A 14,808-nucleotide genomic window follows, 5' to 3' on the forward strand; every position below is an offset into this window, starting at 1 on the left:
GTCTTACACATTAACCTGTGGGTGGGTGTAATAATACTGGAGGGGGCTGACATGGGCCATGTTGAGGCAGGCAAAGAAATGTGTGGATTTAAAGCTGCTGTCTAGAGTAAAACCTCGTGCACTGTGTTGTTGCTTTTCCATCTGGTAGAAAAATAAAATGGTCCTGACACAGAATCTTTCAAAGCCAAATGGTGTGCAGGTTATATTATGAATTTAACTGTTTAAAAGTTAAAATGCTGTTATTTTACCGATCATTTCTCATCTTTTGTTGTGTTCAATAAAGTGCTATATAGCCATAGTACTGTGTGTAGAACTGCAGGAAACGCAATGAAAAATTCCTAAATTTTCTGGAGGAGCAGCCCCCCCCTCCCCCTGTCAAATGTATCTCCCCACCACCTACACCCTTGAGGGCATATACGAAGCTGACTTTTCGGGTGTCCGTTATAGTAAGAAAACCTGCTTTTGCCAAGACTTCAATGTAAATGATTCATGATAATTAAATAAAATTATAAAAACAAAAGTCTCGGTAGAGCCTATTTTGACATCTATTTTAAGCACAAAAATCCCAACAGTTGCCCCAACATTGATGTTGTGGGAAAATGTAGTTAAAGGTCAACTATTTATTAAGGCGAGTGGAGCCATAGTGAAGAAACCCCTCATATTTTCACGAGGTCGCCACGTGCGCCAGATTTAAATAGGTCAGTAAAATAGCTCAGTGAATTTTTATTGCTGAGGATCTCGTCTGAAAACCAAAGACAATAAAACCTTGAAATGAACTTTGGGGCGTCCGGGTGTAGCATGGTGGTCTATTCCGTTGCGGGATCGCTGGTTCGAATCCCCGTGTTACCTCCGGCTTGGTCGGGCGTCCTTACAGACACAACTGGCCGTGTCTGCGGGTGGGAAGCCGGATGTGGGTATGTGTCCTGGTCGCTGCACTAGCGCCTCCTCTGGTCGGTCGGGGGGGGGCAGCGTGATCCTCCCACGCGCCACGTTCCCCTGGCGAAACTCCTCACTGTCAGGTGAAAAGAAGCGGCTGGCGACTCCACACGTATCGGAGGAGGCACGTGGTAGTCTGCAGCCCTCCCCGGGTCGGCAGAGGGGGCGGAGCAGAGACCGGGACGGCTCGGAAGAGTGGGGTGATTGGCCAAGTACAATTGGGGAGAAAAGGGGGGGGGGTACAAAAAAATAAAGAAATAATGAGCAGTGATTTTCAGTCTCCATTCTTGTGTTTGAGGAATCAGTCCTGGACACAGAAGAGGGGGGGGGGTCTTTTGCCTCCATCTGCACTGGGTAAATTTTTGTTTTTTTTAATTTATTTAAAAACAACAGCAGTACATACAGCTACAGTTAACAAGGTCAATTTAATAGTACAGCACACACCGTTACGATTCAAATTCCCTTTTTAAATACATCGCTTCGTCAATCATCGTCGTACATCATCTTCGGGTAAAAATGCAACATTTCTGCTGAGTCGAGCTTCAGTGTTAAGAAATGTGAATTGTGCAAATACATAGAAATCCACCACCACCGTAAGATTAGATCGTGAAGGGGCTGATATCTTATAGGATATAGGCTGGACCAAGCTGGGGACCCTGCTCGTTGGACGTCGTTCAGACCACTTCATTCTTTCACCCATCAAAAGTGTTGCTTCAAATCATATCAAGCAAGCCGTCAAGATAGTTTTGTTTTTGTTTTGTTTTTTTTGCTTATGTGTAATTAATACATACATTCATCCCGGCCCTGCAGGCCGGGCGAGCTTTTACATGTCCCTTCTGCTTGTACGTCGAGTGACTTTATGATCCCTGATTTTTTTGGTGACAATAAACGCCGTCTCTCAGATTACGCCGGAGAGCCGAGGAGAGCAGACGGGATGGACAAGACAAATCCTCATAGTGGCTTTTGTTCAACGGCTGTTCTCATACTCGGCGCCAGGAGCGGACGCGCCACTCTTTTCGCAGTTCTTCAACCAGCACGGGGGTTTTTGAACGCCACGCACTGCCCGTAAAAACAAAGTATCAGTAGCAACTAACACGTACGGGAGGAACAAGGACCGCGTCCATCCTTTTCCTCGCGGCGACGCATTCACTCACGGGCGGAGCGCGTCCTTTACACCGGCCCTGTCTTTATTTCAGGCCGTCCCACGTTTTCATGTGGTTTGCTCAGAAACGACGAGAGAGACCCCGAGTTCAGCTACTAGCTGCTCTGTGTGTTTTTCACTGGGTGGAGGGTACCATCCTGGTGTGAAATGGCAAGCGGAGACATGCCAGGTAGCTGCCGCAGCAGCGTCAGTATCGCACAACAGACACACGTTGCAGAATACGGGTGAAGTGTAGACCAGCTCTGTCGCTGGATATCCATGACACGACCATACAAGGTGTGTGGCAGCCTCAAGTAAAGAAATGCAAAGGCTTACTACTTCAACTAGTAAGACATCCTTCCTTTCTGACTGTACTATATATATATATATATATATATATATATATATATATATATATATATATATATATATATCAGAAGAGGACGATCTTCCAATCATATGCTAGCAGCCTAATGCCGTCCCTTTGCCATGCATTACTCCAAACTGTACTTCAGGCATGCATTCCTTAGTGTGTCCAAAAACAGACCGTGAAAATCTCCGGATGAATAAGTGGCTTTTAGTATGATTAATATATTACATTATTTACACTGGCCAAAAAAAAAAAAGGTGACGTGTCTTTCAAGGATTATCAGGCGTTTCATGTTCAGCAATATATAAAGAAGAACAAAAAAAAAAACAACAACATTTGTTAGATAAGGCGCAAAGGTGTACAGTTGTTCTACGTCGGCATCAAACGGAGCGGGTCGCTCTCCCCGCGACCGTCGGCGGTCACAACTGGGCACACATTCAGGCGCTAAGACAGTTATAAATAAAAAGAGACAAGCTGCATACAGAAGTGCACACCGAGATAAACCCCCGTCTGTCACACAAAGCAGAGTAGTGCGTACTTGTTTGTATACCTAGCAAGTGGTGTCGTCTTCTTCCAGGTCGGGGCGGAGGAACAAAGGTGCAACATTTACAGTTCGTGACTTGCCAAAGTCCACGTCTCGAACCCCGTCTCCGCCTGCACGGATCCTCCTTTCTTTCTCTCGTAACGAGAATGGCATAACACATCACATAAATACAAGACGGAATTACACAGGAGCGGATGGCTGAGGACTTAAGACTGGCCTTGTGTGTGTATGTGTGTGTGTGTGTGTGTGTGTGTGTGTGTGTGTGTGTGTGTGTGGTTTTCTGTGTGCGTGTGGTTGTCAGGCCACAGCAGAGGTAATAATGGCTCCAGAGATACACAAACCACAGGCACAGCCAGAGTACGGCACATTTTCTCCAGCACTGCACAGTGGTTGTAGGTCTGTGTGTCCTATGGGCAACATGTGCTGTGTGACTGAAGCACATCCATATACACTGGTCCCCCACCCACCCACCCACCCACACACACACGCACACACACAGTGGAAAACAGGACCCTGGGCGGACGGATTCCCCGTTCAGCTCTTCTTCTATATCCTCCCCACCTCTGTGCAGTGCTGGAACTGGGCGAAGCTGAGGAAGACCTGCTCGAGCGAGATCTGGCTCACACAGTAATCCTCAATACAGTACTTCTCTTTGGCTGCTTCAAGAGTGCCGAACACCTAGGTGGGGAAAATAAGGGAAATTTACAAGAACATCGCACATTTAGAGAGTTAACAATTAGAAGACAGACTTGAATGTTACCGACTGGCATCACATGCCCCTTTTCCACTACATCAGTGGTGCCCAACCCTGCTCCTGGAGAGCTACCCTCCGGGAGAGCTACCCTCCTGGGGAGCTACCCTCCTGGAGAGGTACCCTCCAAGGTCTTGGTCAGCAGGTAATTAGTAGAATCAGGTGTGTTAAATGAGAGTTGGAGTGGAAAAACGGCAGGACGGTAGCTCTCCAGGAGCAGGGTTGGGCACCGCCGCACTACACGGTACCGGCTCGACTCGCCTCACATCGCCTCTGTGTTGTTTTCCATTACCGTAACAGTACCCGCCTCAGTGTAGCTGGTCGTCATAGCGACGCCTGGTTAAACTGCTGTGACGTCATCTTCAACGCGACCGTTGTAGGAACAAACAAGAAACGTCCGCACCTGCTCGACAGACCACGCCATGGATTTTTGGCTCTCCTTTTTTTTTTTTTATTTCAAAATGTACTTTTAAGATAACGCTGCTTCAGCCGCTTCGGTATTCAAAAATGCCGGGTGATATCCCATGCACGCATTGACGACGCAGTGACGCGTTTCTCTGACCAATCAGAGGTCTGCATTGATTTTGGCACCCACTCCAGTTTTTTTTGGAACCTCGACAAAGGTGGGACCAGAAAAGTGGTAACAGTTACCCAAATGCCGGTGGTACTTTCCAGTAATGGAAAACGAAAAAAGGGCGAGTCGAGTCAAGCCGGTACCATGTAGTGGAGAAGGGGCAATAGAGTGCTACAGAGGAATCATATCGCAGCCAAGAGTACATGTCAAGTCGAGCGTGCCTTCTGGAGGTGGAGAACGGGGGACTCAAAGTACAAAGAAGATTTACATGGTCTGAAAAACTGGCAAATTGAGCCATGAAGTGCCAGTAGAAAAAGAGCTCAACAGTAATGGTCTTTACAGGTATAATAACAACATCAACAGCCGGCAACAATACATTTTTCCCCCTCTTTTTCTCCCCAATTGAACCAATTACCCCACTCTTCCGAGCCATCGCGGTCGCTGCTCCATCCTCTCTGCCAATCCGGGGAGGGCTGCAGACTACCACATGCCTCCTCCCATACATGTGGAGTCGCCAGCCGCTTCTTTTCACCTGACAGTGAGGAGTTTCACCAGGGGGACGTAGCTCGTGGGAGGATCATGCTGTTCCCCCCAGTCCCCCCCCCCCCAAACAGGCGCCCCGACCGACCAGAGGACCACGACACAAAATAAGGTGCGACCCGATTTTGCGGATGTTTTAACAAAGCAAATCAGCAGGAACAGGAGAGAGACGAAATGTGGTTAGAGAATGATAATCTGTTGTCAGTCATCACCCCAAGGCTCCTCGTGGAACTGGAGGATGCCATTAATGATATTAAAAATAACTACAGCAGTAATAATGATTAAGTGATGGAATCATTGAAGGCTTTGTGCCAAGGGTAAAACTGACGGTTCAATCTCTGCCTTAATAACTCACGTCCTTAATAATAACGGACCAGTTAGGTCAGCAGGTATGCCTTTTCTCCCTTAGAGAGGAGAAAAGGCATACCTGTGGGGGTGAGAGGAATGCATGCATTTATTATGTGTGACATTAAACAAAGTGAAGAGGTTTACATGCAAGTTGGTTGGTTACCTGTGCCCACGTGAGAGTCTTGTCAGTCAAGTGATAGTGCACCATGCCCTGGTGCTCATCCTTCAGTAGACTTCCTGTGGTGGGAGAAAAACAATTTGATTGAGTTAAATTAAGCCACCGAGTTAAATTGACCAACAAATTAAGCAATCAAGTGCCAACAGAAAAGAACTCAGTAGTAATGGTGTTTAAGTAAATGTGGCTGCAATAATAACAGCAACACCAACTTTTGGTAATTGGTGGTTCTTAACAATAGTCCTCATTCATCAATCGATTGCATGTACAAATTTGTTCATAAACACCCATGGATTTTTTTTTTTTTAGCTCAAGATTGTCTGACAGTCAGACATAGCCTGATGGTTACCCCCAAACATCTACTGTCTACCTCTTGCAGCGTGCAATCACCCAGGCTTGCAAAGACATCAGTATTAGCCAGTTGGTGTCTAAAGTCAGGGGTTACCCAGGTTCTGCACTGGTCTCTGAAACAAACTTCAGGGCTAAAAACTTCCATGGGTGTGCAAGAACAAACTTGTACCTCCGTACGAAAGATTGATGAATGAGGCCCAGTGACTCTGAACAATGACAGAAAACAATCCCACCTTTTTCTACGCCAAGGATCCTGCAATAAAAAAAGATTAGAGCAGCTTTATCATCCTAATTATATGTCTCTGACCTGGGAAGGTGCTTTCAATAAAATCTTTGAAGAGCTGCAGGTCACTGTCCTCTAACTCGGCCTCGACATGCACTTTGGCAAGCAGGGTGTAGCCACTGCCAAACTTGCTCTTGAGATGTTGGGGACTGCCAAGGCACTTAAACTGACCATTGACCATCACAGCCAGCCTGGTGCACAGGGCCTCACACTCCTCCATACTGGGAAGGTAAATAGGAGACAAGAAAGAGAGAGTGGAGGAAATGGAAAACAGAAGACATACAATATGAACATTCTAGATTTTTTTTAAAATCATTCAATGTTTATTAATTCATTATTATTATTCTTTATTGAATGCATTCAAGCTGAAGCGGAACCCATACAGTCCATTATCACATCAAACTAAAATCCTGTAGTTTTAATCAGATTGCCTTTGCTATTAAAGGGTCCATGGCTCAATGGAACGGCAGTCTCACTCGGTGATGGCGTTGCATTTTCACGGACTCATAAATCAGTCTTCTGGAAATGCATGTGCAAAAATGATGGCTTTATAGTCTGCTGGCCAAATATTCCACCCTATTAGGCCGCACCGTTGCTGCAGTGTGAAGCAGACTTAACAGCAGCAAAAAGCAACTGCAAGTTGAGCAAATATTGGCAGTAACTGAAAATAGTAAAAGACCTCTTTTTCTGCTCACTGAGAGAAGGCAAAATATGGCACTGCCTGCATAGCTCCCCTTCTCCGTTACTTGGACTTAGGCGAAAAACCAGCTGAAGAGTTGGCACTCAATTGCGGTATGAAACAGGTTTTGCAAAGGTTTTAAATCACCGCACCCACGAGAGGTCCTTGATCATACAGTCATAACTGTGCACAAGAGTTATCAGGCTGACAGGCCCAGTAGTATGCCAGATTAAGCAGCGGACAAATACACGCACACATGGACAGAAAAAAGTGTTTTTCCTGCCATTGTAAGGCTTTTGCACAGCGCCCAAGTTGACTGAATGGGAAATATGGGAAAGAAAGTTGTTAATATGCAGCACTCAAGCGAAAAAAATCTACCTAATAACAACGTTTTGCCTGTCAGTCTGTGGATGCACAGCCTCCTAGGTGGACCTGGTTTACGCTTGCACATGCATGACTCACATCAATGGATGGCTCAGGTGGGGCAGTGACAAGAATATGCAATCTGTTTTGACTGCAACCTGGAGGAAGTTGTTCCTTGATAGAGTTCACATTTTTTGGATTATCAAATGATTTTATTAACTTTTCATCATGTCGCTGTCATCATCTGATGAGATCCGAGTCATCCTTAGATTTGATCGACCGAGTCATCCTTAGATAGGAGTCACGCATGCACACAGTTGACTTAAGTTGGGCAGAGGCAGAGAGCAGCGTTGGTCGAGTGAGCTAGAGAGTGAATGAAGAGAGGGAGCGGCGGTAGCAAGTTTTTCAAAGATTATGAATCACTGCAACCACAAGAGGTTCTTGATCATACAGTCATAACTGTGCAAAAAAAATTTTTTTAGGCCACTAAGGCCCAATAGTATGCGAGATTAGCAGCAGACAGACAAACACACACACACACACACACACACACACACACACACGACCAAACATAATATCCTCCTCCAGCTACCGCCTAGCGGGGATAATTAAAAAGGAGGTGATGATAGCGATGATCATAGCACAGGATGTGATTGGCCCTAACTAAAACGCAGGGATATTCCATGTGTGTTCAAGTGTGTGTGAGAAAGGAGGCTTTCCGGGGATTCCTGCTGGAATCGTCTCTGCTGTCCGAAACAGGGGTTTGAGCCATAATCCCGGGATTTGAGACCCGGGAAAATACCATGATTTTGTTGTGAAAGAGGCTTAAGTTTCACAGGTCAGCAAAGCTGTCCAATAAACCAGTACGTTTTGAGCTTACCTATGAGAGGTGATGATTATTGCCTTTCCAGACTCCCGCGTGCGAGTAACAGCGTCCCACAGCAACCTTCTGGCCACAGGGTCCATCCCTGTAGACGGCTCATCTAGGAAGATGACTGGTGGACCACCAATCAGTGCAATACCTGCACTCAGCTTCCTCTTGTTGCCCCCGCTGCACAAAATTTTACAATTTTATATTAATAACATTTTTTTTTCACCCGTTTTACCCCTACAATTCACATTCAACATCTGGTAAGCAAAAGGGCAAATAATATAAGGTACTTTGTGTGCCAAAAATGATAACTATATAGAAGTAAAATGACTAGTTTCCAATGTGTGTATGCCCTTATTACCTGTAGCTTCGGACCAGCTTGTCCGCATGCGGCTCCAGTAGCAGCGACCTCAGGACATTCTCTACACAGCCGGACACGTATTTCTCTGGTATGCCTCTGAGCCTGGCATACATGCTCAGAGTCTCTCTTCCTGTCATGTGGTCCAACACAGCGTCAAACTGGGGACAGTAACCAATGCGCTGCTGTACCTGCAATGCACAGACAATTATTCCTTTATGTATTTTTAAGTGTTTGGGGGACAGAAGGGAAAAAATGAAAATGGTGTGGTTCTATGTATTAAATATAAATATTAATATGTAAATATTAATGAATTCCTTGAGATGCCCATCAGTTTGAGATACCAAATGAGAAACCGACAAGCAATCAAACATTCCAACAAGTGGCAATGCCCCATTGCACCGTTCACGGCAAAGTTAACAGACGGCATTGAACCACAAAAGCCAACTCCGTTGTACAACTGATATAACTTCTCTGTTTCTTCAATCTGCCCTGTCTTGGTCCTACCTTCTTGACGTCCCTCAAGATACTGTATCCATCAATGTAGGCGTCTCCAGAAGTAACGGTCTCATCCCCAGTCAGCATCTTAAATGTAGTGGTCTTCCCTGCTCCATTGAAGCCCAAGAGGCCAAAGCATTCTCCTTTGCCCACAGCTAGAGACAGCCTGTCCACTGCCAGAAGAGTCTCACCGCTGCTGTATATCTGAGACACCAGGATAGCAGAAAAAACACTATTTTCATATCCAAGCAAAACACAGACCATAAAGCATTAAATTAACAAAAGAATATATTTCCCTCCGTCCTTTATGTGTACCTTGGACAGTTCCTGTAGAATGAGGGGGCTGCCAACCATGGACTCCATCATTGGCTGACACTCAAGGACCCTCTTCCTCTCGTCAGCCACATCCCTGTCCTCTGGAAGCAGTGCTGCTTCCTGTAACAGAGGGAGCTGTGCGCGTGCACACACACACACACACACACACACACACACACACACACACACACACACACACACACACACACACAAATACAAAATAAGTGGTTGGCAATTATGGGTATTTAGCAAGCAGGCAGACATTTTTCTCCCTGAACGCAAAAGGTATCCTAGTGACTTATGATACCCTCTGGTGGAAAGAAAGGAGCACCACAGCTAAGAAAGTTGTTGGGGACTGAGACAAGCGACTTACCCAGTCACATTAATGTCAATCTAGAACAAAAAGCTATAAACCATAGACCAGTCAGCTTCAGCTATAGTGTGACCCATGGCACTAAACCCTAAACATGTCTTTCTCGGGTATTACTTATTTAATAACGCCAAGCTAAATTTCTAGTACATGTAATACACTTAGCAATAAAATAATTTCAGATCTCTGATTGCAGTGCGATACATTTGACAATTAGTGGCAAACAACCCAATTCTCCAATGCAACCGACAAGGATTCACTCCTCTCTACCTGTTTGTGTCTCCTGCCCAGCGATCCAAGGAAACGCTTGAGGGTGCAGACACACTGCAGTTCGATGACAAAAAGCAGAGCAATGAAGACTATGCCCTGCACAGAGAAAGCCACCAGGAAGCGGCCCACACCAGGCTCTGACATTGAGTAGTAGTTCTCCTGGTATGTGATGTCTAGGGCAGAGCAACAGTTGGGATTGGTATGTGAGGCTCAACATCCTTACATCTCACTTGATGTTTTGGACTTTGTGTAAACATATTCATTACATGCTCATTGTGTGTATTAGCATTAAATATTGCATTGATATTACATTCTATATTGATATTAAATATTGCAAATGTGCATTGAGGCACAATTAAGATTTTTTTCACTACACTGGGCAAATGCTGGTTGTGCATTTTTACAATTCAGCAAGCCAAAAACCAATCCAGCGGCACCATACCGTATGACAGTGTACTGTCTTGGATTGTAAAACATGCAAACTTCATACTTAAAAGAGAAAAATCTGTCTGTGCTTTCTTGATATTCAGCTAACCAAAATCAGCCCATTACTAAATCTTCCCAGGGAGCACTCACTGTAGTACTTGCAGATGGTTGCAGCAACGGGGTTGGAGGTGCAAAAGGTGATTAGTTCATAGTTCTGGTAGAACTGGCTGAAGGACATGCCCAGGCAGTAGTTAGGGAAGATCAGAAACACCTTGTCCAGCAGATGTGATAGATCCAGTAGTTTCAATTCTAGAGGAAGAGGAGTGGAGAGGAAGGCATGGAGAAATTAAATAAGGGAAGCAGAGGATCAACAGAGTGGATGGATAAGGGAACGTCACCCCCCCCCCATTTTTCTCCCCAATTATACTTGGCCAATTACTCCCCTCTTCTGAGCCGTCGTGGTCGCATCTCCACCCACTCTGCCGATCCAGGGAGGGTTGGAGACTACCACATGCCTCCTCCGATGCATGTGGAGTCACCAGCCGCTTCTTTTCACCCAACAGTGAGGAGTTTCACCAGGGGGACGTAGCACGTGGGAGGATCACACTATTCCCCCCAGTTCCCCCTCCCCCCTGAACAGGCGCCCCAACCTACCAGAGGAGGCGCTAGTGCAGCAACCAGGACACACACCCACATCTGGCTTCCCACCCCCAGACACAGCCAATTGTGTCTGTAGGGACGCCCAACCAAGCCGGAGGTAACACGGGGATTCGAACTGGCGATCCCCATGTTGGCAGGCAACGGAATAGACCGCTATGCCACCCGGACGCCAGGGAACATTCTTAACATGTGGGTGGGATTCATCTTCAAATTCTCTGTTCCTTGGTTTTACAAAACCAAACGACTAGCAGGTTGACCGCACTGCGTTTTCAAAACCGGAAAAACAATAATACTCAACCCAACACTATAGATGGCATTTCACAAATTCTGAAATGCCAACGATTTGAGCCACCCTAAAAATGTCTATGACTATCTGCAGCTGGTGTCTCCTCTCACCTGGGATGGTCATGATGGTGACAGCCAGAAAGGTGGCGGTGCCAGAGATAATATTGAAGATGGTGAGACGTGTGTAGGCAGTGGCAGCGGTGGAAAAGAGGAAGCTGAGCAGATACATGAGAGGTATCACAGCCCAACCATACAGCAGCAGTAGCAGCAACACATCCACGAGGTGACTTTCTTCTACAAAGGCCTTGACTGCAAACGCCTGGAACACCACCTGGGAGGGTGGAACAAAAGGAGAGTAGAAAGGGAGAGTTATAAATGAATAAGGTAATAGAGTACATCCATATCACATTCCTAAATATTCAACCTTGACAAACCCCATCACTGCTAGAAAGCCAAAAGCCATGTTTTAATGTTCAAACATTAAAAGTTAAAGCCATGTTTTTTTTTAATTAGTTCTGAAGCAATTTGTCAGTAAATGAACTGACAAAAAAAAAAGAAAAAAGACTGACAAGCTTGGTAAAAAAAAATCATTCTAGTCATTTACCAAATAAAACTACCTAGCATTGTATGCTCACAGCTTCACAAATGCTAGGATTTGTTTGCCTTATCACCATTTCTTATCTTTATAAAATGAATACTTTAAAAGATGTTTTTAGCTGCTAGCTACATGAAGTAAATAATGTTCTTAAATCATTGCTTTGGGCTCTGGAAAGTTACGATTGGCATTTGCCATGATTTTTTTTTACATTTAACAGACTAAATTATTGATTGCTTGATCAAAAAATATACATTCATTAATCATGAAATTAATCATTAGTTGCAGCCCTAATCTTCATATAAGTCAATTTAAGTAAAATTATGAAAACTTTTGAAAATCTGAAAAAATTCAAAGTTAGTTGGCATTCTATCAGCTCATTTTAGGGGATTAAAAAAAACTCCCTGTACATAGAACTGCATTATCATCATGCATTCAATAGAAACAATGGAGAGGGGGAAGAAAGGCTGACTTGTCATTGAGAAAATTCAAAATATATTTTTCCCCATCAATTGTTTTTGCATCATCTCTTTTATTGACAAGTCAAGCTTCTTTCACAAATTCAAAATTTCTGCACACACACACACACACACACACACACACACACACACACACACACACACACACACACACACACACACACACACACGACCACCTCCGCCACCTGACCTCTTTGAGGACATCCAGATGCCTTACTAACCAGCATGAGCACACAGGGTAGCAGGAAGTTGACAAGGTCCCACAGCAGGGCGGAGAACCAGAAGTTGGAGAGGTAGACGCCGCTGACCTGCTGCACATGCTTGGACTTGATGGAGCGCTCCGTCACAAGCAGCAGGGCAAAGGTGCTGGACAGGGAGGCCATGCCGTACATCAGATTTATGGCTATGGCAAAGCCCGTCTGACCCCTGAGGATGGAGATGGGGGGAGATGTAGTTAGTGGAGGGACATACAGAGGGAGAAATTTAAAAGAGGTCAATAAGGGAGGACTTGAAGAGAAGCAGTGCAGTGCGAGAGACAGATGTGCAGAGACAAGCATCCAACAGATGACCGCCTTCTTGGAAGGCAACGGTCTGTTTTTTACTCATCCATTAATCCTTACTGAATCTCTACAAATCCTCACCTCTGTTGCTGAGTGTTAATGGCCGTCAATAGCTCCCCCCTCCCAGTTCAGTAGCTCTCTTATCGATCAGACCGCAGTCCAGTATGTACACACGGCTCTGACACCATTTCAAAATTTCTTACTTTTGTAGACTCATCTAGACTGCCCTGATCAATAACGCATGTTGGCAGAGGTCTTCACCAAAAGAATATTCTTAAAACAACACAAAATGCAAAAATGAGTGCAGATATAAAGTGACAAAATGTTTGTCGGGATTGACAATACTTCCATTAGTTCAGCATTTTTAGAAATTCAATTTCAGACTTGCCAATAACTCTGTGTTTAGTAGAAAACCACAGGAAATGAACAATTTGCATGTGACTTGCTGAAAAAACTGACAGACTTTTTTTTCCCCCTCTGAACATTGTTTATCTGAGCAATTTGTTTTCCTCCCTGGAGCTATCTGACCTATAAAGTCATCCCTGGTCTCCACTTTTCCTCTCACTCCTTTCCTCTCTCCTCCTAACACCAGATACAAGTGGGATTCAACCATGCTTGGTTGAATCCCACTTTTCAGCCCCCCCCCCCCCCCCATTTACTCTGTGAGCTGGCTCTGGGCGGTCTCTGAGAGGTTGCGGGGCATGGGATAGTTCCCAATCTGGATGGAAGCGTTGGGCCCTGCCAAAAGCTTGAATAGGGCATTGTCCAGCATCATGAGGGCCGTGGCTGGGGTGTGATAACCCTCATTGTTGAAATACGCGGTAGCCTCTGCAAAATGACGGCTGCTGCCACGAAAGGCGGCGCCCAACACGCAGTGTTCATTGAAGGCCCCACCTTCCTTGTCTGCCTGGACCAGGATGTAGTCAGTGAAGTCTGAGGTAGAGTAGAGGAGATGAACAAACGATCCAACTATAAACAGTCAGCTGAGTAGAAAGAACTAAAAAGGTGCTTAAATTAATAGTGTGTTGTTTCCCCAAGCTATCAAAGCAAATCACGTGTCTTTTTCTCCAACTCACACTTACCAGTGATGTTGATAAACTGGCCTAGCTGGGAAGGGAGCTGGGAGCTGTATGAGTCTGCCAGCGCAGTTGCCAGGGGACCAGCCCCAGGCTCCAGAGCCACAGGCACCCTTGTGTGGCCATACTGGCTGAGTGCCAGCCTCAGCTGGGGGGCGCTGTGATGGCCGGGGAAGGAACGGGCCACAGTCAGGGCTACCACAGTGAAGACCATGGGGACCAGAAACTGAGCCACCATCACCTTCCAGTTCCTCCAGCTATAAAGTGCTCTCTTCAGGAACATGGCGTAGAACTGTTGCAGGTATAGCCTGACCTGGTAGGAAAGCATAGGAGACTGAAAACCGACAAACTAAATCTGACAGACTTGATATTTTCTGCCTGTCAGACACAACCACAGCTCAGGGCACCTCTCCTCTAAATGACAAATACTGGCTTGTCTCTGTTGATGCCCCTGGCGTCTTACCCCGGTGTTGAGCTTGATGTTGGAGCAGTCCTCAGAGATGAGTGTGCCGCTGTCTGTGAAGTCAGTGACATCGGTCATGCCGCTGGTACTGCTGGCGTCGTCCGTGGTCCAGTCGTGGGAACGTCTCTCATGTTGGTACTGCAGTGCGGGCAGCTGTATGGCCTGGATGTCCAAGCTGGAATCCACCAACTTTCCCACTCTGAACACATAGACAGATTAACTTGTTTACCATCATGTCACTCTAGACCTCAAAATAGGATGGCTTTTTGTTCAGATTTCAAACAACACAACAAATTGAGAGTGTTTGCTTCAGTGTCAGGGAAAAGTGAGGAAAGTAAAGCACATTAAAGGGGCGAATGTTCTGAGTCGTCTCAGATGTTTTCTTACAAGAATGTGTTCAGTTTTTGAGGACATAGCTGTCTGTATTTCTGAAATATTGGTTAAGGAATTTCACAAGACATTTTTCCAACATGGACAGGATTCATTGTAGCTACAAGTATCAACGATGTTCCTTAATAATAATAATA

General features: G+C 45.5%; 1 protein-coding gene across 2 annotated transcripts in view; it reads right to left on the reverse strand.

Moving 5' to 3' along the window:
* Nucleotides 1–3,479: 3,479 nt before the first annotated feature.
* Nucleotides 3,480–14,808, reverse strand: part of abca3b (ATP-binding cassette, sub-family A (ABC1), member 3b) — a 59,134-nt gene continuing 47,805 nt past the window's right edge. The window contains exons 18-31 of one of the 2 annotated variants that reach the window (XM_056287516.1): nucleotides 14,282–14,480; nucleotides 13,825–14,131; nucleotides 13,402–13,675; nucleotides 12,404–12,608; nucleotides 11,220–11,439; nucleotides 10,314–10,472; nucleotides 9,738–9,910; nucleotides 9,098–9,217; nucleotides 8,792–8,986; nucleotides 8,288–8,475; nucleotides 7,936–8,106; nucleotides 6,038–6,234; nucleotides 5,368–5,441; nucleotides 3,480–3,669 (exon numbers count right to left, since the gene is read on the reverse strand). In XM_056287516.1, the coding sequence (XP_056143491.1) occupies nucleotides 3,538–3,669; nucleotides 5,368–5,441; nucleotides 6,038–6,234; nucleotides 7,936–8,106; nucleotides 8,288–8,475; nucleotides 8,792–8,986; nucleotides 9,098–9,217; nucleotides 9,738–9,910; nucleotides 10,314–10,472; nucleotides 11,220–11,439; nucleotides 12,404–12,608; nucleotides 13,402–13,675; nucleotides 13,825–14,131; nucleotides 14,282–14,480 (2,614 nt within the window). In that variant the 3' untranslated portion in view covers nucleotides 3,480–3,537. Of the gene's footprint in view, nucleotides 3,670–5,367; nucleotides 5,442–6,037; nucleotides 6,235–7,935; nucleotides 8,107–8,287; nucleotides 8,476–8,791; nucleotides 8,987–9,097; nucleotides 9,233–9,737; nucleotides 9,911–10,313; nucleotides 10,473–11,219; nucleotides 11,440–12,403; nucleotides 12,609–13,401; nucleotides 13,676–13,824; nucleotides 14,132–14,281; nucleotides 14,481–14,808 lie in introns of both variants that reach the window. The other variant, XM_056287515.1, reaches the window with a different exon arrangement.

Source organism: Lampris incognitus, chromosome 10 (assembly GCF_029633865.1).
Source record: "Lampris incognitus isolate fLamInc1 chromosome 10, fLamInc1.hap2, whole genome shotgun sequence".
Taxonomy (NCBI): Eukaryota; Metazoa; Chordata; class Actinopteri; order Lampriformes; family Lampridae; genus Lampris; species Lampris incognitus.